Genomic DNA, 25,012 nt, shown 5'->3' on the forward strand with positions numbered 1-25,012 from the left:
TCATCTCATGAGTGATCTTCAAGCTGGAATAATCTAGATAAGCCACTTCTGGATTTCTGACCCACAGAAATTGCATGAGATAATAAATGTTTATTGGTATTTTTGGCATTTAAATTTTGGGGCAATTTGTTATTCAGCAATAAATAACTGTTGATTTTGGCACCTGGAACTGGATGTCTTGACAAAATCTAAAGATATGGTCATAGTTTCAGATCTAGACATTGAGCACAAGATGGAAAGACTGAAGAGTGCTGGGGGCGGGCAGCTCATGTGCATTGTTCTGGTGGCTCGCCTTGTTGGCATGGGGCAGCAGCTGGGCCTATAAGCTGCCCACCTTCTGAGTACAAAAATAATATAGCTGCCACTTCTATTTGCCTTTTACATCTTGTATTAAATGACCTCTGGGGCCCACCCACTGGAAATATATAAAAAGTGGAATTCTGGGGAATGTAGTTCAATGACCCAAAGTTGCTATATTGCAAAGCCACCAAAGCACCCAAATGGAATGCTGTTAAGAAGTTGTCCTTGAGCAGGACCATGTCAGGAAGTCAGGGGACAGGATTATTTGATTTTCACAGCATTCACAGGTATGGAAATGTCTAGGAGGTTGAGGTTGCCACAACAGATGGGAACCCAGAGTATTGAGAGAATACAGGGAAGGGACACTTAGCCAGGAGGTCAGCTTCTTTTGCAAGGGGCAGAGACTTATTCTGTGTATTGAATGTAATAAGAATCTCCACCATACTGCATGGCCTCATGGGAAATCAGAAAGCCACAAAATGTCCCTTCTCTTCTATCACTATTTATGCTAAGAGGTGAAACCAAGTGAAAGAAAGGTAAAATTCCAAGAGATCCAAAAACCTAGAGGAAACTACTGGCTTCACTGTGAGCCGGGGGCTGGAGGATGGGATGGGGTTGATAATGGAGGGATTGACTAGAAAATGGCTGCATTGTCAGACTCAAGATCACTTCAACAGCATGCTAAAATGACTTCTGTTTTACCCCAGCTAAAGGAATGAAGACCAAAACCATGACTGTTTAGAGAACAGAGGGTGCCTGGCTGGCAAACAATGGGTGCAGTTTTCCATATGGATTCATCCTTATGAAGAAGTTCACAGTAGCAGTTTTTAATCTTTTAGGATCTTATCAAAGAGAACTGGGTGAGGATGGTGAGAGGCCATTGTCCTGGAGGAGCCTGAGCAATGAGGCATTTAGTCCAGCTTCAGCTCAGTGCCGGCCAGCCATTCCTGAGCATGTATAGGGTTCCACCCACTTGGGGGCAGTGCTGGGAAATTCACATCAGTCAGGGCAGTATGGGTTGTGTAACTCAGCATAGCAAAATAATGCAGGCCTAAGATGCAGATGTCAATTTCAGTTCCCTTCATGGACAACCTCCACTTTTGGCATCTTTGGTCACCAAGAACCCCAGAACAGGCAGGAATACCACCTTTAAGCCTCCCCACTTTCCCTAACTCAGTAGGAGTGGGATTTCCTACACCATGTGTTTTAACAAGGGTGCCTGTGCTGCTGCTGCTGTCCCTTTGACTCTCTGGGCCTTGGAGGCACCTGGCACCGACCAGCTGGGATGACTTTGGACAGGTTATTTAATCTCTTCTAACCTGAGTCTCTCCAGCTGTAGTATGGCTCCATAACTGTACCCAAATAACTGTCGCGGGGAGGATCTGCTGCCACTCGGGAAAGCACCCTGCACAGTTTTTGGCATAGAATTGGTGTTTGATAAAGGTATGTCTCCATCATCAACTGGTCTTCATTTAACACAGCCTGGAACTCAATTTAAAGCCATGTTGTTAAGTCCATGGCATAGCGCCCTCCTTCTTCAGGGGTCGGGCAGAGCCCTCCAGGAAAGCAGAGTAGGTCGCTCTGCCATGATTTCCCTCCCAAGTACTCTTTAGCTTTGTGTCCTGCTTAAATGCATTCTAATTCTATAACCCTTTAAAAAGTGTTCTGTCAGCAAGTTTCTGGTCTGAACGAGGCTTGGAGAGGACAGGTATTACCACAACTGAGGTGAAACAGAGAAAGGCAAGGTGGCTTCCTGGTCAGAACATCACCGTCCTGGCGCCTGGCCCAGAACCCTCTGTAATGGGGATTCTCCCATCAGGGGAGAGTTCACTGTCCAGGCAGACTCTGTGACTTGTGTTTCCTCAGCACCAGGTTCCCAGGATGGACCTACATTTCTCACTGACAAAAGTTTTGTCTCAAAAAATTCAACTCTACGTGTTCCAGGCCAACAGACCCCAGGTACAATCTCTCTGCCAGTGACCTGGAGTGACCAGAGCTCCCTCTACCACCTGGGCACTGGGACACTAGGAATATGCCATGGCTGGTCAGTGGTCTTTATTTATTGAGTTGAGAATTCACATTAGGTAACATCATAGAGTAAATCATTTCCTGGACTTAATAAAAATGATTATCACTCACTGTGCTTCACAAAATTTTCTTTTAATGAATAAATAATTTGATGGAATCAAAAATATTTACAATATAAACAAATGGAAAAGCTTTGGATCTGTGAATCTGATCACTGAGCTTTGCATTTTTTAAATTGAATTCCTCCCCAGCTTTTCCCTTGGAAACAAATACAAATCTGATAGAAACAACAACTCATACAACATATCTTTGTTCATATTATGTTTATGTGTTAGTCTTGGAAAGCTATATAAGCTTATATTATGCAACATGTTAAAATACAAATATTAACTAAAATAATATATTATCATAATGCCAGGTAGCATTCTCCACAGAACAAATATGTACACTCAGCTGTAACAATAACAAAGGTTCACGAGCCACAAAATAATACCCCAAAGGTACAAACTCCTTCATAATAATATAATTGTGCTCTTCAATTTACCAGATGTCCATACTGCTCTAACAAGCTGATACCTAGGAGTACAGTATTGGACAACTGTATGCTCTGTGTGTTTCTGCCAGGCAAGCAGCATTACTGGGAATTGGACAGTGCAGGCAGTTTTATACACACTTTGTTGGGCTCTTAAAAAGAGCCAATTATGCAAAGCAAAATAAGCAGATTGAGAAGTCTTGATTTCATCTCCACAAATGCCCTGGAACATCTTGGCTTTGTGAGATAAAAGGGTTTGTTTGTAGAGCTGTGATGCTGTCAGCCAGAATTCAAGTATTCCAGGGCCACCTCATAGCAGAATTTGTATTGATCCTGGAAAACAGAAGGGAAAAAAATGTCAGCTCTATAATATCTAAATGCTGTTTCTATTAAAGCAATTATGCCAGATTAGGGATTTAATTAAAATAAATCAAACTGAGGATTTGAACCCGATATGAATCAGAAAGTCATGGTTTTGAACCACAAATGTATCCATTGTTTATAGATGTTCCCCACAAGGCCTGATGAAAGGTATTTTGATATCTGCACTCACTAGAATTCCTGGAAAGTTCTAGACAAGTGGAACACATTTATATGTCTTTCCACACATATATGCTTTCCTGTACATCAACATTCTGAGAACAAAGTATGGGAAAATCAAGAGGTAGAAGGAAAGGTAATGAGGGCTGGAGGACATACTTTCATGACTTGCTCCTATAAAGCTCTCAGTAAATAAATGTGGCTTCACTCCCAGCCCTGTTTTACCTTTGATTTTTGGTCAGCATTAGCAGGATCTTGTACATTTCATGAGAATTTTTTAGGAACCTCTTAAGTACCAAGCACTTTGACCTGGTCCCTGACTTTGAGAAGTCCATGGTCCAATGAAGAGTGAGGAGGATGAGACACATGATCCAAGGCAACCCGTGAGGCAGAGCTAAGCAGGGTCCATGCACAGACCCTAACATGGGTGTGGTGGAGGAGAGAGTGGAACTTTTTTAGGAAGATCTGGAAAGAGGTAGCAGGTAATAGGAGAGAGAATGAATGGGTGGAGCTGGGGTAGGTGGTACTGTGCCTTGGTTTGCCCAGGACATAACTGGTTTATTCCTCCTACCCTGGCATAAGCATTAGTAGTATCCTCTTTCACTCTCAAAAGTGTCCTAGTTTGAATGATAATGTATATGGTCATCCTCATTGAGGTTAAAACAGGCATTCCAGGTAGGCAACAGGATAATGAAAGGCAACGAGAGGAAATGTTTTATACCCTCTGGGAACCACATACCAGTTCTTAATCAGGCAGTGACTTCATTTTTCTTGAGCACAAGATTTCTCAGATCATGAACCTTGGCCTGAGCAAGCCCTGTGTGAGGTCCTGGTCCAACCAGCTGGGGTCTCAGGTGGCAGGGGCGGGCAGGCATTCTGCACCTGTGTTTATGCACTGCGCTGATGGATGCTCGCCTGAGTGTGGTCTCTGAACCAAGCAGAGGGACACAGGGGCTGAGGATGCCTCCATCTGCCACCTGGCAGCAACCCAGTGTCTGGGGTAGAGAGGCTCAGCAACTGTAAGGCTTTTATCCCACCTCATAAGAGACAAGCTTTCCTGAGTTCTGAAAGTCAGCACCACTGTCTCATTACTCAACACAATGGCCACAATCAAGGAAATGAATCTTTTATTTTTGGGTTTGCCAAATTAATTAAAAATATTTTTTTCTACTTTTTTGGATATGTACATCCTGATCAGTACTGCAATTTCCTTTTCTTCACCTATTTGATCTCTAAATGCCCCCCTAGTCTAACTTATTTTTTGAAGACAAGGGCTATAGCTTATCTGTCTATATATAACACACCAGTCTTTGGCACAAAACCTGACATACAGTTGGAAGGAATCAAATGTCGGTCATATATATTAATGATGACAAAGGGTTTAGCAGCATTTGATTCAACCCAATAAATATTTCAGGCTAGAGGCTTGGGGGATTTCAAGATATAGCCTCAGTCCTCAGAGAGCTTATGATCTACAAGTGAAGACAGAAAGTAAATGGATACACTGAAGGTGCCACAAGATTAAACACCACTAACATCTATCAGAATGGCTAAAATAAAAGAGACAGACAATAACAAGTGTTGGTAAGGGTGTGGAGAAACTGTAGCCCTCATACACTGCTGGTGGGAATGTAAAATGGCACAGCCACTTTGGAAAATAGTCTGGCAGCACCTCAAAAGGTTAAAATAGTTACCCTATAACCCAGCAATTCCACTCCTAGGTATATACCCAAGAGACCTGAAAATAATGTCTGCACAAAAACTATCTTATTCACATTGTAGTATTTTTTGTTTCAGGATTTGATAAGTTCATTTTCAGAGTGTTTGAAATAAATCACTTGAATTTCAGAATTCTGATGTCATCATATCACTGAGATGACATGTTGACTATGAAGTGCTCCAATAATTTCTCCTGTTTTTTGTGAATCACAGATTTTCATGGAAATCTAAGAGATTCAATTCCTTAGACATTCAACATGATTTTGTACAAACCCAACTGCGCAACTAATTTCAGTGCCTAATACTGGCTATCCCTTTTGACATATGAAAACGTTAACATTGCATTTAGTGGGAAATGCGGCTGCTGGCCTCAGGCCACAACACAGGTGAGGAAACACCAAAGGGATTTCAGGCTTCAGTATCAAGGGGCTGCTGTGTTGGAAGTCGATGACATTGCCCTGTTGTAGGCATGACTATAATTTCCAAAACGAATTCTCTCTCTCATCTTATCCCTCCTAAGCAAGCTGCCAATCCCTGCAGATTCTGTGATGACTGGTTTCTGAATCAGAAAAGTAAGAAAAATGAGAAGGATGATCATAAATTGTCCTGTCCTCTCCCCCAAGCACCTTGGGAAATGCCTGAAATCTTCCTACATTGGAAACTGATTATGCTTGATCAGCAGGTACAGGCCTGTCTTTCACATTTTCCTCTCAACTCACTTGCTTTTGAACTGTATAATTAAGGCACACGAGCTCTCCCTGTGCTTCAGGGAAAAATAGAATGTTCATGACTTGGTTCCAAGCTCTCCCAATTTGAGTGGCATTAGCTAGCTTTGGGAATGAAGAAGTGACGTGAGCAGGGGTTCATCCTACCTTGTTTAGGATGGTAACAAGGGTGACTGGCAAGGGCCAGCTGAGTGGCTCAGTTAGTTAAGAGCTCGCTCAAGAGTTTGAGCTCTGAGCAACAGCGGTTCGAGTCCAGCCTGAGCTGAGCAGCCGCTGAGCTGCCAACAGGTAGCAGGATGGCTCAGCTTAAAAACAAGACAAGACAAGACAAGACAAGACAAAACCAAAAACAAAACAAAATGAATCCATTTAAAGGGTGACTGGCTATCCCTCTCCAAGACTCCACTTTAACTCCAGACCACATGTCTTGTTCCCACGAAGAGGAAGTAAGTGAAATCTGAAAGGTTACCTAAAACCCAGGTTATGCTTCAAAAGTTCCTGCTCACTCAGTGAGGGCATCAAGGCCACAACCCCAGCAGGTGACTTTGGGAACCTCCCTGAAGAGCTCAAGCTGTGCCTTTGTCAGCACATGTTGCCTGTGTTAATTATCTTGATATTGGTAACTTTGGCCAAAGATCCCATCACACCCCAGGGGATAATATGTATGTGTAAGCAAGGTCTGTCCCCTAAAGGCTGTTTGTTAAAACAGAGCCCAGGAAACCTCAAAAGCCAAGTGAGGAGGACAAAGGTTAGAGGGGAGCTGTTGGTTGAAGCCCCAGTGTTCCCACAACTATCATGCTTCAAAGGAGCTCAAATCTCAGACTGTGGGTCTTGGCCTGCCCCCTGGGACCCACTCCTTTGATAAGGACTGGAGGCTTGTGGAAGAGATGATAACTTAGAAGTTGGGCTGAAAAAGGGGTCAGGAAAAAATATCTCTGCCCCTGCATAGACAAAAAAAAATCTAGTCTTGTGTTATAAATTATTTTGCTTCCTAGCAATCAATTGGCTTTTCTCCAGAGCCCCGAGCACTAAAATTTTGAAGATATAAATCTCTTAGGGCCTCCTGTATCTCTGTTGAGGGTGCCATGCTTCAAAACAGATGGATGGATTTTCAAACTCAGAAGCAATTTAGAAAAATCAGAGCCTCAAAGAGCGATGCAGATGGACATACTGACCCTCTGTGCCCATTCGTCCCACCCTGCAGGGAGGAGGCAGTGGTAGCATTTTCATGCCCTGTGGTAGCATTTCAATGCAAGGGGCCACTGCATGATTCAGCCTCTGCATGTTATCACTGCATGAGCAGATCCAGTGGGGCCCAGGCCAGGAGTCTCCCCATCCCACCCACCTGCCTCCCCAGCCGGCCAGCACAGAGGTACACTCCCAAAGCTTTTTGGCACACACTTCACCATTCTATGAAGACTAAGAAGGCACAGTACTCTGTGCTTTTCAGTTGCTTGTACGACACCTTATGCTTGAGAGACACTCAGGTCTCATATGGCCTTCTATGCCCAATAAAATTGTACCAGATTTTATCACCCTGACCTGAATTAATCCCCTCAGCCAATATACACGCGATGAGTACCAGACTAAACAGGAATTGTACTTACAGGCAAAAACAAACAAACATGACAAGAGTCCTTCTTTAATTCTGGAAGCTTCAAGCCCACTGCAAAGAGGACTGCGACATTTTTTTCCTCCGGAAACCAGATATATCTTGCTAACATTCACTGTGACAAATTTATCAGACATTGTGGTTTTTTTTTTTTCAGGAAATTGCAAAACTTTCTTACATTTCTCAGCCCTTGACCTTAAAGCTGGTGTTGACCTTCCAAATTCTGGGCATCCAAGGATCCCGTTTCCTCTATTTGAATTACATATAATGATAGAAACCTCTAAGTAGTGAGCTGAGATCAGGGGCTCCCTTCTGGCCCAACCATCCAGGTCTCCATTTCACGAAGAATCACCCTGTTCCACAGTTGGCACCACTAATATGGAAAAAGCCACGTTGTTTCTGCCCATAAGAATTTGTGAGTGATGAAAGCTGCAGCCAGAGTCATTAGAGGAAAGGCCTGGAAAGGGTCAATTCTAATGATCTGTTTAATTTAGGCTGCACTGAGAGGAAAATGACATTTTTAAATCAAGGTCAGCTTTGTGGTACTAGCCAAAGATTGGAAGCTACACATCTGTCTGTGAATGAGGGAGGTTAAGTGAAGTCAGTCAGAATATTTTAATTTATGCATTTGTTTTCATCCTTTGCCAGCCTTCTTATCTGTCTTAAACTCAGGCTACCTCTGAATGCCCAACTGCCCTTCTCCCAATAACTTTCAGCCCAGGAAATTGAGAATTCTGTGGTGGTAGATCCCTTTAAAATTCATGTGGGTCCTAGGGAGTAAGCTATTTCTCTGCCTCTGAGAGGGGTTGGTTCTAATGATCATGGAACACACCCTTTCAGCCCATCCACACAAAATCTGTGATATGGGAAAGGCACTTAGAGTGGTGCCTAGCACATATTAAGTACTATGTAAATACCAGTTGCTAGCTGCCACCTCCGTCTCCTGATCTAACACTTGTATATAGCTACCTCAGATGGACTGCTGGTTGCGTGATGCCCTCTGGACACCTACACTATCAAGAACCACCTCTGTCATCTTTGCAGTTTCCCAAATGCTCTCACATATATCTTCACATGGGATCACTTCAATAAGCCAATATTATCCATAGTTCACACAACACAGGGCCAAGTAAGGTAAGCCTTGCTCAAGGAGAGTTAAACTGCCAAGTTAATTTGTCTGAGACTACAACTTGAATTAGTAGCAGAGCTGAGATTACAATTTGGGTTTTCACGGACTTCACTAGGTCAAGGAAGAGAAGACAGTAGTTTGGGGTCATGGCCCTTTTTTCCACAGAAGCCAGATAACTGCTGATGGCTGTGTGAGTCTGCATCTGGCCAAACAGGCGCTCCTCTACCAAATTTCCTGGCCAGCACCATGCCTCTTGGAAATAGAACAACTCATCAAACATTAGACACATGTCTGGGGAAAGCAGATGCTCCTAGAGTGCGACCTGGATGTGTCCCAGGAGTCGGTGTCATCGGTCATATCATTACCCAGCCCTCAATGCTGCTGTAATGACTGGGGAGCATGGCTTCTTCAACTTTAGCTTAAATCTCACCTCTCTCTTTAGTCCCTTTATTATATTTGAAATTTTAACTCCATCTCTGCAGTGCTGAGCCCCCAGGAACACAGGCTTTCCAAGCTTGTCAGCAGTAGCCATCTCTTCTCCCCTCTCCCCACCCCAGGCCACTCTCCTGAACTTGGGATTAATCCTACTGTTTTTTTCAGATCCTTCCTCCACTGACAGAGAAGTACAAAAACCTAATCTAAAAGCTTCCTCCTTTAAGCTATTCTACTATTCTTGAGTCACAGTTGCTGGCATTTCAACAGTTCCACAAAAAAAAAAAAAAAGAGAGAGAGATTTCATGAAACACTCTAAGAAAATAATTGCGTGTAGTCCTTTGTTTTTCAACTCCTTTAATCCTTTTCTCAGCTATGGCCACCATAATTAAGTGCAATATTCTGGATGTCAAACTAAAATTCATGGCTTTGATAAATATTAGGTGATTAAGCTATTTATAAAATATATAATTTGAAAATCTGGCATTTCATGTGCTATGATAATTTCTTTTCTGTGAAGACTAAGTGCTTAAGCCACATGGAAAGCACTGCCTGGAACAGAAATTAATCAGGATGTTCACTTGTGAGTTTCAGCTATTTCCACATTTCAAATGCATTTAGATGAAGTCTCCTTGTGACAAAGCAAAGTAAGAGAAGAGAGGGAGAAACACCCTTTCAAGAAAAGAGATTTACATTATGCTTTTGAAAATGAGTCTCTTCCTCTGTGAATCAGTTTCACCGCAAATCTGTGAGATGGCACCGAGTCTTCCGCTAACAGGGAAAATACCACATTTAGCAGGACAGGGGGAGGGCCTACCAGGAGGTCCACCATGTTGGGCTTGTTGTTCCTCAGCGTCTTCACAGCGTGGAAAACGTCAACTGTTCTCTGGTGCCTGAGCATCTCGCAGACAATGCTGATGGCACAGAAGGTCCCACTGCGGCCTCCTCCATTCCTGTCAGAAGAGAAATCAGACTGTTGAACTGTTTGCCCTTACACTGCATCACTCACAAAATCTTTTAGAAGTGCTCCCTGGTACTGGTGAAGGCCTCCGAGGCCCAAAACTCTCCACCTGAGCCAATTCTTCTAATTAAAGCAGATGGAGTCAATGAGCTTCGGTGCTGGGTCCACAGTTCCCAGATTGGAGGCGATGAGAAACTGAAACATCCTGCTCTCCCAGCTTCACCTCAGCCCTAGATTATATAATTTAATACAGCACCTTATCAATTTTTATAGAGAGGGCCCATCTCGGAACATTTTTAATGAACAAACACCTCATTTAGTAACTGTCAGGAAAACTGGTGATGAGTGTGGGTTCTGTTCAAAGATGGATTTGGCCTTAAAAACAAAAAGCTATTAGTATTTCATTATTTATCTTTAAAACATAAGAGTTCCTCTTAAATAAAGCTTTTATTTTGAACAAGTTTAGACATACAGATCATTGCAAAAATAGCAGAGAATTCCTTTGCACCCCCAATTCCCCTAGTGTGAATATCTTACATAACCATAGTACATGGTCAAAACCGGAAAATTAACATGGCTACAAAACTATTACCTAAACTACAGACCTTAGTCAAATGCCACTAGTTTTTTCATGAATGTCCTTTTTTTCTGCTCCAGGATCCAATCCAGGATCCCACCTTCCTTGCACTTAGTTGTCCTGTCTCCTTGCTCTCTTCCAATCTGTGATGGGTCCTCAGTCTTTCCCTGTCTTTCTTGACCTTGACACTTATGAAGAGTACCAGTCAGTTATTTTATGGAATACAAAACATAGGATGTAGATGTGGAAAATACCCATGATCTTTATCCTCAATTTGAGAAGTCATTATAAAATACAAATTATAGAACGTCTCTTCATTTGGGCTTGTCTGATGTTTTCTCATGATTGGAAATGAGGTTATACGCTTTGGCAAGGAAACCACAGAAGATATGTTGCATCCTTCAATGTTGTTGAACTGTCTTATTGCTGGTGATGTTAACCTTGACCACTTATTAAGATGGTGGGTGTCTGGCAGATATTTTCACCATGTAGGTGTTACCATTCTCTTTGTGGTTAATAAACATCTTGGGAAAGATACTTTGGGGTTATGCAAATATCTTATTTCTCCTCAAAGTTTCACCCACTGATTTTAGCATCCATTGGTGGATCCTGTCTGCAGCAATGATCACTGAGGTGTTTACCTAATTGATTTTCTACTTCCTTCGCTGCTCCAACATTCTACTATAAAAGAGAGCTATTCCTTTCTCTTCCATTTAAAAATTTTCTTTGCTTATTTTATTTTATTATTTATGTCAGTTTAGACTTATACATATTAATTTCATTTTGTGAGCTAAAATCCAGGATTATCGATATTTATTTTGTTGTTGAAACTTTTCCAACTTTGGTCACTAGGAGCTCCATCGGGCTAGTTCCTGTGTTCTTTTGACAAGACTCCATCCTTTTTTGAGCACCTCCCTACTTTCTGGAACCACAGGATGTTCCACACTCATCCTTCATCTTCCCTGTGGCAGTTCTGGAATCAACCAATTCTCTAAGGAACGAGGAGTCTCTTTAAAAAAATAAACACAATATCATTATCACACCTAAAATAATTAAACATTACTGTTTTAATATAATAAAATTTCTAGTTACTATTCAAATTTCCCAGATTGTTTCAGACATTTTCTTATGGTTGCCTTTTTCAAATCCACATCCAAGCAAAGTCCACACATAGCATTTGGTTAAAATGTCTTGCAAGTTTATTTTAATCTATAGATTCCTCTTTGCTCTCTTTTTTCCCTTGGCAATTTATTTCTTGGAGGAAATGGATTCATTTTTCCTGTTGAGAACTCCATATTCTGGGTTGTTCTCATTCATTGTGTCTCTGTGAATCATTTAAATATGTTGCTCTCTAATCCTTTATTTCCTATAAATTGGGAGTTAGCTCCAGAGCTTCATAAGAATTTTGGGTTTTTTTTGGACAAAGATACCTTATAAGTATACTTTCATCAGGAAACAGGCACAGATGTCAAGTTATTCCTTGTTTTGTGATTTTAAGACTGATTATTGTGTACAAATGTCAGATTGATCAGTCCATTAAGTTCCAAATCAGTTTTAAATAAAATACAACATACTTACAATTAAGTCTACAAATGGTAAGTATATATCTCAGTTAATTTTCACAAATGCATATGCCATGTAACTACCCTTCAGATAAAAATACAGATGATCAGCCCTCTTACTCCTTCCTCATCAATACCATCAATACCCCAAAGATAATCTGTTTTCACTTCTAGCATAAGTTCCTTTTGTCTGTTTTTGAATTTTGTATTAACAGAATCAGACAGTATATGCTCTTTTGAGTTTTGCTTATTTAACTTACTATTATCTGTGTGAGCATCATCCATGTTGTATCAGTAGCCTATTTTTTTATGTTGCTGACAATATAATTCCATTGAATGGATATACTACTGATAATTTATTCATGTAACAGCTGATGAATGGGCTGTTTCTACTTTCCAACGTTATGAGTAAACCTGTTATCAACATGTCTTGTGGTGCATACAAGACTTATTTCTATAGTCATATGCCTAGGAGCAGAAGAGCTCAGAGAATGTATTTACATTTAGCTTTAGTAGAGGCTGTCAACAGTTTCAAAGCGGCTGTATCATATTTACCTCTTACTAGCTGGGTATGGGTGTTCCAGTTACTCTACATCTTCACCAACACTTGGTATTATCATTTATTTATTTGTCTTCTAAATTGCAGCCATTCTGGTGAGTCTGCTGTAGCATCTGATCCTGGCTTTAAAGTATATTTTCCTAAAAACATGGTTCTGAGGATTTATGCTTATTGGCTATTTAGAAACTTTTTTTTAAAAAATGAAGGTCTTGTTAAGTGTTTTGCCCAAACAATTGGGTTGTCTATCTTTTCCCTATTGCCTTGCAGTTCTTAGGCATTCTGGCTATGAGTCCTTTGTCAGATGTATGCGTCCCCAAACTTCACCAGCTCTGTGTCTTGCTTTTTCACTCTTCCTTGATGTCTTTTGATGAACTGAAGTGCTTAACTTCAATGAAATCCGATTTATCAATGTTTCCTTCATAGCTAGTGTTCTGTGTGGTATGTAACACATATTTGGTTACCTCATGATCATGGAGATTTTCTCCTAGAAGCTTCATTGTTTTCCTTTTCATATTTTGGTCTACAATCCATTTGGAATGATTTCTGTGTGTATGTAGCACGAGGAGAAGACCAGGTATGCAGGCAGTTTTTCCTCACTACCCTGCAGTAGGTAAGTTGCTGTGGGATCTTTGTTGTAAATAAGGTGATGGTATGGCTCAATTCCTGGATTTTCCCTTCTGCTCCATTAGTCTATTTCTGTCTTTGCACTAATACCACACTGCTTTCCCCACTATTAGCTTTTCACCTAATGCTTTCAGAAGCTGTAGGCTATCATTGTCTACAGCTGTAATTTTCATCAAGAATTGAAAAACAGGGATATCTTACATTTCTCCTGGTTTTATTAGCTGGAAGACATGTATAAAGAAGAAAACCCCCTATTTGCTTATTGTGAGTATATGAGGTCTGACAATTAAGTTTGCGAACTCATCCTAGAAAAAGTTCTACATACCTCATTGCTGAATATCACTACAGTCACCTTGAAAGTACTCCCCTTGGGAAGCTATGCACCGATGCCAGCACCTAGTCCACCCTTCAAAGCAATTTTGGGACTTTTTCTGGAATGGCCCTCAGAGCTGTCGTTGTATTACCCTTGATGTCCTGAATGTCATCAAAATGTCTTCCTTTCAATATTTCCTTTATCTTTGGGTAAAGAAAGAAGTCATTGGGCGCCAGATCAGGTGAGCAGGGAGGGTGTTCCAATACAGTTATTTGTTTACTGGCTAAAAACTCCTTCATAGACAGTGCTGTGTGAGCTGGTGCATTGTCATGATGCAAGAGCCATGAATTGTTGGTGAAAAGTTCAGGTCGCCTATCTTTTTCAAGCAGCCTTTTCAGCACTTCCAAATAGTAAACTTGGTTAGCTGTTTGTCCAGTTGGCACAAATTCATAATGAATAATCCCACTGATATCAAAAAAGGTTAGCAACTTTATTGCAACAAGTTCGTGAACTTAATTGTCGGACCTCATATGCTGTTCTAGGAACCATTCAATTCACAGCACCTGGAGGTCTGTCTCAGGCATAGACACTCTGCCCACAGCCATTAGGTGGCGCTACACTATTCTGAATACATGCTTTTACCTCAAGATGAAAAGCAGGGTGCTGTTGTGTAGTTCTAAACTCTCTTTCTTGGCCTATATTGGTGGATACCAATTTAACCTAACTTTGTTTCTCACAATCACAAAGTCTTAGATTTAGATTTATAAATCCAAACAACAATAAACAGCCTCACCGGGCCTGGGTCTCATGACACCCTGATGCCAAGAAAGCAAGAGGCAGCACCACAGGAACTACAAAAACTACAAAGACTTTATAGCAGGGAAGAATGTTTCCCAAAGAAAAATCAAGAAGAAGGGGAAAGGGTGCTGGGCTGGAAGGAGGGCAGAAACAGCAGATGTCCACCAACATCCACTGCAGTTAAAAGAACAGCCCACTATTTTAGATATCACATGGAAAAGTGATACAATTGTTTAGTTCTAGGGTCACAGCTTTGTCCTGGAAGATATAGTTGGTGGTTGCCTACAAGGCACAGTGATGTAAGGGGTGTTTTTATCTTCTCAGGACTGTCCTGGTGCCTCAGCTTCCCCTACTGTGACTTAGTCCTTTGGGTTACAGCACTGGCCATTGTAAGGAGGCTACTAATCAAAGGGTTACCACGCATTACACTCCTATTTCCACATGTCAGTGAACTACTGATACAGAAATGGGTATCTGCAAACTATTTTCAGTTTTTTAAAAAAAACTTAGACATAATACAAACTCTAGCTAAAATGTCAATTTTCCTTGCCAGGATTATATCAATTCACATGGGTGACCCTCTGATCTTTTTCTGATCAGAGGTTATATGTGGACTTAAAGAAATAAAAATGGGATGTGAGCTGTTAATCATTCCCTTTTTGGCATTTTCTTGGTAGAGACGTTTTTGATGAACTGAGTCCATGAGAAGGAAGCAGAAAGTGGTAAGGGGTGGGGGTTAATAAAAACTTTTCAGAGGACAAAGAATTGGGACCTCTGGGTGAGGGTTAGGTGTGAGTAGGTTCATAAGACTCTTTCCAAAGGAGCAGCAGTTTCCTGCAGGATGAGGCACTGCCACATTTTGACTTGTGAGAGGCATTGCAGAGTTGTGAGCTGTAAGGGAGGCCTCCTAGGGCCCTCCCTGGATGGGGGGTGGCATTGTGTGAGATAAAGACACTAGTAGAAAGTAACCCAGCTTAGCCAAGCTTGTCATTTTAATTAAGGTTGCTGGGCTCAGAGTAAAACTTTATTTCCCCTTCCATTTGGGAGAGATCTCATTGTATATGCCTCTAATGACACTCTGCTGAAAAGAGACATAAGCTTAATACTTTAAGATGCCACAATTTCTCTGAACATGTTCCCTAACTGCCATGACTTTTTTTTTTAAAAGATTTTATTGGAGGAGGGGAACAGCGTTGGGGAATTGGGGAAGGAGAACGGACAAGTTGCTGTCCTTTTGTTCTACAGTCTAGTTGTGGAGGACGTCGCTTCACTAGCCCATGTTGGTATCATTGCGCTCTTCCTGGCTGAGGCAGATTGGTCGCCGGCCATTGGACGGCCACTCATGGTAGCTTACTGCAGCCCACTGCAGCTCCACTGCAGCCTACACTGTCGCCGGCAACTCACGGCAACCCAGCTCCAGGTCAAGCTGTTGTTCACCATCTTAGCTGTAGAGGGTGCAGCATCACTGGCCCTCATGGGGGACCCGAACCGGGGCCCTGCTGCTCAGAGCTGGCGTCTGAAGCCAACTCCTAACCAACGCGCCACTTGGCCGGCCCTGCCCTGACTTTCTAATTGCCTGCTCCATTAAGCCAATTCCAGCTGGCTGATTAGCTCCGTATCATCACCAATGAGAAAATGCAGATGAAAGTACTTTGAAAAGCATGGAAGTCTGTTCAGTAGCTCTTCTACCTTGGCCCGCACACTGAAACTATCTAGGAGTTTTTTTTGTTTTGTTTTGTTTTGTTTTGTTTTTTTAGCTGTGCCATCTTGCCACCTGTTGGCAGCTGTTGGTAGCTCAGCTTGGGCTGGGAATCGAACTGATGACCCTATTGCTCAAAGCTCACACTCTTGAGCGAGCTCTTAACCAACTGAACCACTCAGCTGGCCCTTATCTAGGAGTTTTAAAAAACCCTGATGTTTAGGTCCACCCCCAGTGATTTTGATTTAATTGGGTTTGGGCATGAATTCTTTTTTTTTCCCTTTTTTTTTTTAAAGCGTCCTAAATGACTCTGAACTATAATAGTAGCCAAGGTTGGGAGTCACCACTCTGTAGCACAGGCTCTTTCATGTTAGCACCTGCCAAAAGTAGTGGCCTGGAGACCACACTTTGGAGACAATGGCTCTAACCAAATCTTTCCAATATATACATACATTCCCAGGCCAAAAACAAAACAAAATAAAAATCCAAAACAATACGCTCTTAAAAAACACAAGGAAATAGAGAGTTCTCTGAAGCCTCTGACAAGATTTTCAATATAATTATCAACTAGTGTGATGGTAAGTAAGCTAGCTTTGCTGGGTGGGAGGAAGCCCTGATTTGTAGCATTTGCTGATTTCTGTGATGTAAATACTTCCAATATGGACAATTTCAAATTACCAACAGTTTAGAAAATTTAACCAGCTCAGAAAAATTCCCCCAAACATAACAATTGGCTCTCAAGAGCCAGTGGGAACCCACTGAACCCACCCAGGTGTTTTTTTTTTTTTGGTGGGGGTTCCCAATTACAAGGTCAGGGTTTATTTTTATAGCGGTGACACCCCATACAAATGCAAAATGTGCATACCTTGTTTACTGCAAACAAAGCAAACCCTCATTGGGTAGACTGATCATCTCCATTCACCCACAACCCACTTAAGTCCTCTCCATTTGTAGTGAAACAAGAACTAGTGAACTAGGAGGCAACCGAGTGTCGGCTGGTCATTCTGAGAAGCAGAGCTCTATCTAATACTTACAAGCAGTGCACAACCGTGCGGCCTTCACTGCCGTTGTACTCCTCCTGCCACTTGTCCACTTGGCGAATGAGCTTCAAAAAGGAGCGCTTGGACACCGGTGTATCCCTGTACATTGGCCAGCCCAGGAACTGGAATTGCTGCACCATCCGATATCCATCTTGGGGCTACAGAGAATCAGGCAACAATCAAGGAAGAGACAGAAAACAGGACTTATTTACTTTATTGAATTTCAGTGGGCTGATTCCAATTTCGTCTTCTCATCAAAGCAGGGCACTAGGAAGGCCTGCCTGTAAATAACAAAGGAAGCTGCTCCTGGCCTGAGAGTTATGAGATGTAATCTCCAGCTGTTATAAAAAATGAGGTGTTTTAAATGACGGGCCAGACAAATAAAGGTGAAGCATAAGGATTACAATTTTGCAAAAGCTAAATGAAAAATAACACACAACATGAGCATGACTACATTGCGCTGTAAGTGGTAAAATGGCTATACTTTAATTACAGGTAAATTAAAGGTAAAGGATCAATTACAATCAGGAGATGTTTGTGAGCTCAAGGTGATAAATAGTCTGCCCTGTGTTTCCTGTATTATATGGTTTTGCTTATTGGTGTGAATGTTGCTAAGATATCAATAGTTAATTAATCTTTAGTCATAATTAAATGAAATTGCAATATTCGAGAAAGTGTTAGAAAAGACAACACTTTTAACCTGGCCATGGCTAAATCACTTGGACTAAATGTTCTGTGGCCCTCAGCAGCATTTGATACAGGTGATTGCTTTTTGTTGACACACTTTCTTTACCCATCTGTTCCTGTTCCCTCACCATTCTCTCCTCTCTGCCTTGGCCACCCTTTCTCCCAGACCTCTTGCTGATGGAAGCCGCAGGTTCAGTCCTTGGGTCCCTTTCTGTCTCTCACTTGATTTCATTCAGTCTTATGGCTTTAAATATTCTGGTAAGTCATCAATTTATATCTCCAGTTCAGACTTATTTCCTGAATTTCACCCTCATAGATTCAAACACCTACTTGATATTTCCACTTAGGTGTGTAATAGTCATCTCAAACTTAGTATGTTTCAAATTGAGCTCCTGACCATCTTTCCATGTGTGACACCCCTCCCCCCTCACCCCCTCCCCACCCCAAACAGTCCTGTTATACCCATAGCCTTCCTAACTTGGTTAATATCAATCCCATCATTCTAGTTCTTAGGACTAAAATCTCCAGAGTCACCCTCGACTACCTGGGATTCAACCTGTCACCAAATCCCCTTGGCTTTGTCATCAGAATATACCATTAATCTTTCTATCTCTTACTACTTCCAACTGCTATCACTCTTGTCCTGCCATTGTCATTTTTCACCTGGATTGTTACAATAGCCTCCGAATGGATCTCTCTCTTACAGACTATTCAACACAGAAACCAGAGTACTACTTTTTTTGTTTTTTTTTTAGCTGAGCCATTCTGCCACCTGTTGGCAGCTCAGCGGCAGCTCAGCTTGGGCCGGGAATCGAACCAGCGACCCTGTTGCTCAGAGCTTGCACTCTTGAGCAAGCTCTTAACCAACTGAGCCACTCAGCTGGCCCTAGGAGTACTCCTTTTAAAAGGTAAATTATATCATGTGATTCTTCTACTCAAATCCTGTAATGGCTCCTTATTTCCTTCAGAGCAAAAGCCCAAATGCTTGCAGCAGCCTACTTAACCCTGAATTATCTCTGCCACCCTCAACCCACCACCCTCCTTTCTCTCTAAGTGACCTTATCTTACTATGCTCCAGCCACATTAGCCTCTTTACTGTTCCTCGAACTCACCAGGCAAGACCCAACCTCAGGGCCTTTGCACTGACCGTTGCTTCTGCCTAGAAAGCTGACTTCAGAGAGACCTGAATGGCTGCTTCCTCACTTCTGTCAGATCTTTGTTCACATAGCCCATCTATTTAAGACAGAGCCTTTCTCTCCCTCCTGTTGGTGGCCCTAGCACTTTCTGCTTCCCTACTTTTTTTCTGTGGCATTTATCACTTTCTAACATACTGTATCTCTTATTATATCTGTTATATCTATTATTTATTATCTATCTTCTCCCATTAGAATGTAAGTTCCATAATGTCAGGAGCTTGGTTTTGTTCACTGATATATTCCAAACTCTTAGAACAGTGACCGACACAAAGTGAGCACAATAAATATTCAACAAATAAGAAAATAATGTAACTACAAAATAAGTAACATTGGCCGCGATTCTTACTCTGGCTGCATTATAAATACGGAATATCCTGCTGATGATGTCTTCTTCTAAATCAGCAGAAACAAATTCCACTTGGATGGGGCCATGTCTGTGTACTCCATTCTCTGGCCAGTACTGTGGACACAACTGAATTCAAAACACAGAAACAAGAGGTTAATGATAAAAATAAATTCACCATGGACAGTTTGGATAAGGGCACTATCAACATTCAGGAATTCTTAATACTTCCTCGATTCACTTCATTTTCTTTCCTCACTCTCTTTTCCTTCCAGCAAATAGATTTTAAGATTTTCTTGTTGGCTGACTCCTCAGCTCTACCTGTCCTTCTAGTACTTTTTCTTCATTTTTTCAGAAAGTATTATTAATTCGTGAGCAATTCTGCTTTCTGAGGTGGTCATGTGAATGCTATCCAACATACCCAGTTATAAGATTCCTTTTGCATGCTGATGGGCCCTAAGGAGATGCCACTAGCTGCCAGTACAAGAGCTAAGATACTTAAGATGGCACATTTATCTGCTAACACCCAAATCTCCATCCTTCCATGGGGTTGCATTGTAATTTGTAATCACTTTGAGGAATAGGGCTATTTTGTGACAAGACACTGATAACAGTGTTGGGTTGCATTTTCATGCTATGGTCCAAGCCCTCCCAGCTCTGATCAAGAAAACCTGTTGTAATAAGAGTAAATGTTTTATTGTTTTTACCTGGAGATGCCTTTAATTAAAAACACAATTTCCTAGAGTCTCAAACTGCAAGTATTGGTGATACAGGATAACTAGAACTTTGGCACAACGTGACACACAACTCAGTGTAGTAGGAGTGCTGCTGGGCATAGTAGCTTATCAAAAAGACATGTTCATAAACATCCCACAGAAATATTAAACTTGGAGATAGGTGAGAGAACACCCAAGATCTTTTCTTCTCACAAACTTTTCCTTTTTTTTTTAAGATTTTTATTGGGGAATTGGGGACGGGGAACAGTGTTAGGGAACTGGGGAAGGGTAACAGCCAAGTTGCTGTCCTTTAATCTTAGCTGTGGAGGGCGCAGCTAGCTCAGCTCCAAGTCCAGTTGCCATCCGGCCGCCTGATGGCGACCGCTCAGCTCAAGGTGCTGTGTTAAATCTTAGTTGCGGTTGGGCGTAGCCCACCATCCCATGTGGGAGTCGATTGGGCAACCTTGTTGTTAGAAGCACGTGCTCTCACTGGCTGAGCCATCCTGCCACCTGTTGGCAGCTCAGCTCGGGTGCAGCTCATTGGCCCATGTGGGAATCCAACCAGTGACCCTGTTGCTCAGAGCTTGTGCTCTTAACCAACTGAGCCACTCGGCCGGCCCCTCAGAAACCTTTCTTAAAGCCCTAAGACACTAACAGGCATTTCGAGTTGGAAATTAAACTTCTTTTGGGACTTGGTATTTCAGTGATTTGTTTTTGGAGTAGTGTGTAATTTTGATCTTTCTGATTTACCTGAGTGATAAATAGCTGTGATGAGGCAAGAGGGAACTACTAGATTATTTTGTAACCAGTTTCTCTAGGGCCAAGAGTAGAGATGAAAAACATATCACCTCATTTTAAGCAGAATGATGTACTACAACAGGAGAATCCACTAGTGAACTTTTTTTTTTGACGGTAATTATTTTCTGAAGGATCTAAAATCTGATTGTCAAAGTTTGCTAAGGTTGATTTATATGCAAGATTGCAATATAGTTTTCAGTTAACAGTGGGACAACCAAAACAGCAATCTTCCTCTCTCTATTATAAAGAAGTTAAAGGTTTGGACTTTATGATCAAGAATGAAAATAGGATAACTAAGGGTACTTTTATGTTAGCTAGGTCTATAGTATTTTAGAAGTTACATTTATTTATTTTTAAGTAATGCTTTCATGAAATTTTTCCTTCCTCACAAGCACTTCCTGGTGACAAGTTATAAAACTGTTTTATCAAACTATAGTATGTTAATATTTATTTTCTTTTTGATACCCAAGTGTGCCAACTGTTAAAATTAATAGGCATTATGATGGGAAGCTGAGATGGTAATAAAAGCTCTAACATTTGAACTGTTCTGCTCATTTTACTCCTGACCAAGCTAGCTTTGCTTTTTGCTTGCTCCCTTAGTTCAAGTCCTGATCAAAAGCTTGTCACACCAGAGAAATATGAATGGCCTGGGTTGGCACTTGGCTCTTGGCACACTGCATTCTGTACTCTTTCCAAGTAAACCGTGTAGAAAATGGCTTAAATGGTGCATAACATGTCCATGAACCAGACCTATAAATATTTAAAACAGTTGAGTGCTATTCTTGTATAATTGGAAAGCCTTTAAGCTCAAATGCTCAGTTTAGTGTTCTCTAAAAGACTGACTCCCAGGAGCCTCTTTTCTCTCACTCTGAAAATCATCTCTGTCAGCCCAATGGAATTGGAGTCTTTTTGTCTCTCCCACCATGGGACAGGCAAAGCTTGGTTTGACTCCAGACAGTTTAAGTTTAGAATGCAGCTTCAGAGTTCAAATACTGTTGTTTAAAAAGAACATACAGTAATCACTAACATCTGGCTCATTAATATGAACAAAACAGTATTTCATTACATTTCAGGATTCACATTAGGGGAAGAAGAATGATTCTGAAGAGGAAACAAGTCCCTTTTCCTATAACTATGACTAAGAAATACTGAATTAGTGAAATTTAACCTATGACATTGTGAGTTACAAAACCAGGATCCTTGGTCCTGTTTCTAGTAGTTCTGTCTTTGTAGCTCTCTTAGCTGTGATGTCTTTATAAATGGCTGTAATCTATCTTTCAGAAAGGATCAATGGGGGGAGACTTCTAAAAATATTTAAACTTCTTATGCAAAAGAACTAGGTGAGGTCAAGAATTATTTATTATTATTTCATTAACTATCTTTCAGGCTAGAGCCTTAACCATACAATGAAGTGCCTCAAACATAATTGAAAACATTATAGAATTAAAGTGAACGTCATGCCATTTATGGCAGATGATAACAATAAATGATGTTATGAAGGAAAATTTTTGCATAGTTTGGATACTGAAATACTTCAGACATTTTTTATTTTAAGAATTTGTCTCTACTAGATAGGAACTTAATTTTGTTCCATAAAAAGTTTTTTTTGTTAAAACACAGCAAGTTCAGATTTCTGGTCAAGATGGCAGAGTAGGAAAGTGCTGTGCTTCCCTCCTGACATGACCACATCAAAACTACAACTAAATTACAAACAACCATCATTGAGACTCGCCTGAAGTCTAGCTGAATTGAAGTCCTTAAACTAAGTACATACAGAAGGACCACCCTGGAGACTGGTAGAAGAGGCAGAGATGCTGAAGCGGCTGGTCTCACACCCACATGTGACCATTAAAAATTAGGAGGGATATCTTGGCTTCAGAGGTATGCTCCAAAGGAGGGAGTGGTTCCAGCCCCACACCATGCTCCCCAGCCCAGGGTTCCAGTGTCAAGGAGAGAAGTACCCATAACTTCTAGCTGTGAAAACCACCAGAGATTGTGGCTGGGTGAGATAAAGGGTGGCTGGAGTCCCAAGTGTTCCTCTTAAAGGGCCCATGCACGGATTTACTCACTGACAGATTCACTCGCTCTGAGCTCCAGCACTGAGACAGCAGCTCGAGAGGCACCAGGGACATATAGGGAAGAACTGAGTTGTCTGACTTTGGGGTGAGGGCTGGAGGAGTGGCTTTCTCCTAGACAGAAGTGCTGGCAGAATCCATTGTTTCTTTGTTGAGCTCTCCTCCCTTCCACTGCGCAGACACAAGTAGCCACCATATCTGAGTCTCCATCAACCTGGCCAATACTGGTGGTCCCACCCTGGTGATTCCCTGAGAACCTGCCCCACCCAACCTTCTGGCCTACTCAAGCTGCTTCCAGTGACTATTCCATACAAACGGCCTGTCTTGGCTCATGCTGCAGACTTTCCTAAAATATCTCAAAAGTTCAAAGAACCCAAACAAGCAGCATCTGGCCTCAGTGTGCCCAATACCTCTTGCTGAGCAGCCCAAAGCCTGACATTAGCAGCATCTGGCCTTGGTTTGCTGCTTGGATGCTCAAGGCATCTCCAAGCCCAGTGTGATGGTGGCCATCTACAGATTGCTTTGTGACTCATGCCAGGTGGCCGCAGGAAGGGCACAGGCTGCAGGTGAAGTTGGCTTGCAGCGAGACCCCTCCCAGGAGGTCCTGGAGCTGGCAACCCAGTGGCCAGTTTCGGACCAAACTGGAGCATCACCTGGCTGCCTCCAAGGACGACACACCCAAAGGGCAGAGTGGGCTGCCAGCAGAGCACTGCTAAAGCAAATCCTGCTTTGTAGGATCAGCCCCTGCACAATAGCTCCTCCACTGCAGCCAGGGCCAGTCCTCACAACCAATCAGCCAGTGGGTCAATCACTCCCACTAATGTGTAAACAGCAACCGAGGCTCAACTACAACAGGTGGGCACACACAACCCACACAAAGGACACATCTGGAGCACCTGGCTCAGATGACTTGGGAGACTGCAACACTGGGTCCCACAAGACACCTACTACATAAGGTCACTCTAGTAAGTGGGAGACATAGCAGCCCTACCTAATACATAGAAACAAACACAGGGAGGCAGCCAAATTGGGGAAACAAAGAAACATGTCCCAGAGAAGAGAACAAAACAAAGCTCCAGAAAAAGAACTAAACAAAATGGAGACAAGCAATCTACCAGATGCAGAGTTCTAAACACTGGTTATAAGGATGCTCAATGACCTCAGGGAGAATTTCAACAAAAAGATAGGAAACATAAATATGGAAATAGAAAACATAAAAAAAGAGCCAGTCCCAAATAAAGAATGCAATAACTGCAATGAAGAACGCATTAGAGGGGATCAACAGTAGATTAGATGAAGAAGCAGAGGTTCAAATCAGGGACTAGAAGATAAGGTAGCAGAAAACATGCAAAGATAATAGAAAAAAAGAGAAAAGAATGAAAACAACCCCCCCCCAAATGAGACTAGTTTAAGGGGCCTCTGAGATAACATTAAGTGTACCAACATTCGCATCATGGGGTACCAGAAGGAGAAGAGAGATAACAAGGCATTGAAAACCTATCTGAAAAAATAATGACTGAAAACTTCCCTATCCTGATAAAGGAAATTGACATACAAGCCCAGGAGGAACAGAGAGTCCCAAACAAGATGACCCAAAGAAGCCCACAACAAGAAACATCATAATTAAAATGCTAAAGATTAAAGACAAAGAAAGAATTTTAAAAGCAGCAAGAGAAAATCAGTTACCTACAAGGGAGCTCCCATAAGATTTCTAGCTGATTTCTCAACAGAAACGTTGCAGGCCAGAAAGCACTGGTAGGAAATATTTAAAGTGGTGAAAATCAAGGAACTGCAACAAAGACTACTCTACCCAGCAAGACTATCATTTAGAATCAAAAGACAGATAAAGAGCTTCCCAGACAAGAAAATGCTAAAGGACTTTATCACCATCAAACAAGTATTATTACAAAGAATGTTAGAAGGACTTCTTTAAGGTGAAAAAAAGATAAAAAATATGAATAATAAAATGGCAATAACTACACATCTATCAATAATTACTTTAAATGTAAATGGAGTAAATGCTCCAATCAAAAGATAGAGTGGCTGG

General features: G+C 41.7%; 1 protein-coding gene across 5 annotated transcripts in view; it reads right to left on the minus strand.

Moving 5' to 3' along the window:
* Nucleotides 1-2,439: 2,439 nt before the first annotated feature.
* The window catches only part of PTPRM (protein tyrosine phosphatase receptor type M), a 672,175-nt gene continuing 649,602 nt past the window's right edge, over nucleotides 2,440-25,012 (minus strand). For 3 of the 5 annotated variants that reach the window (XM_019649950.1, XM_019649949.1, XM_019649946.1), the window contains 4 exons: nucleotides 19,380-19,505; nucleotides 17,145-17,308; nucleotides 9,835-9,970; nucleotides 2,445-3,193 (listed from right to left, as the gene is read on the minus strand). In XM_019649950.1, the coding sequence (XP_019505495.1) occupies nucleotides 3,140-3,193; nucleotides 9,835-9,970; nucleotides 17,145-17,308; nucleotides 19,380-19,505 (480 nt within the window). In that variant the 3' untranslated portion in view covers nucleotides 2,445-3,139. Of the gene's footprint in view, nucleotides 3,194-9,834; nucleotides 9,971-17,144; nucleotides 17,309-19,379; nucleotides 19,506-25,012 lie in introns of all 5 variants that reach the window. The other 2 variants (XM_019649948.1, XM_019649947.1) reach the window with 1 other exon arrangement.

Source organism: Hipposideros armiger, unplaced genomic scaffold, assembly GCF_001890085.2.
Source record: "Hipposideros armiger isolate ML-2016 unplaced genomic scaffold, ASM189008v1 scaffold_136, whole genome shotgun sequence".
In the NCBI taxonomy this organism is placed as follows: domain Eukaryota; kingdom Metazoa; phylum Chordata; class Mammalia; order Chiroptera; family Hipposideridae; genus Hipposideros; species Hipposideros armiger.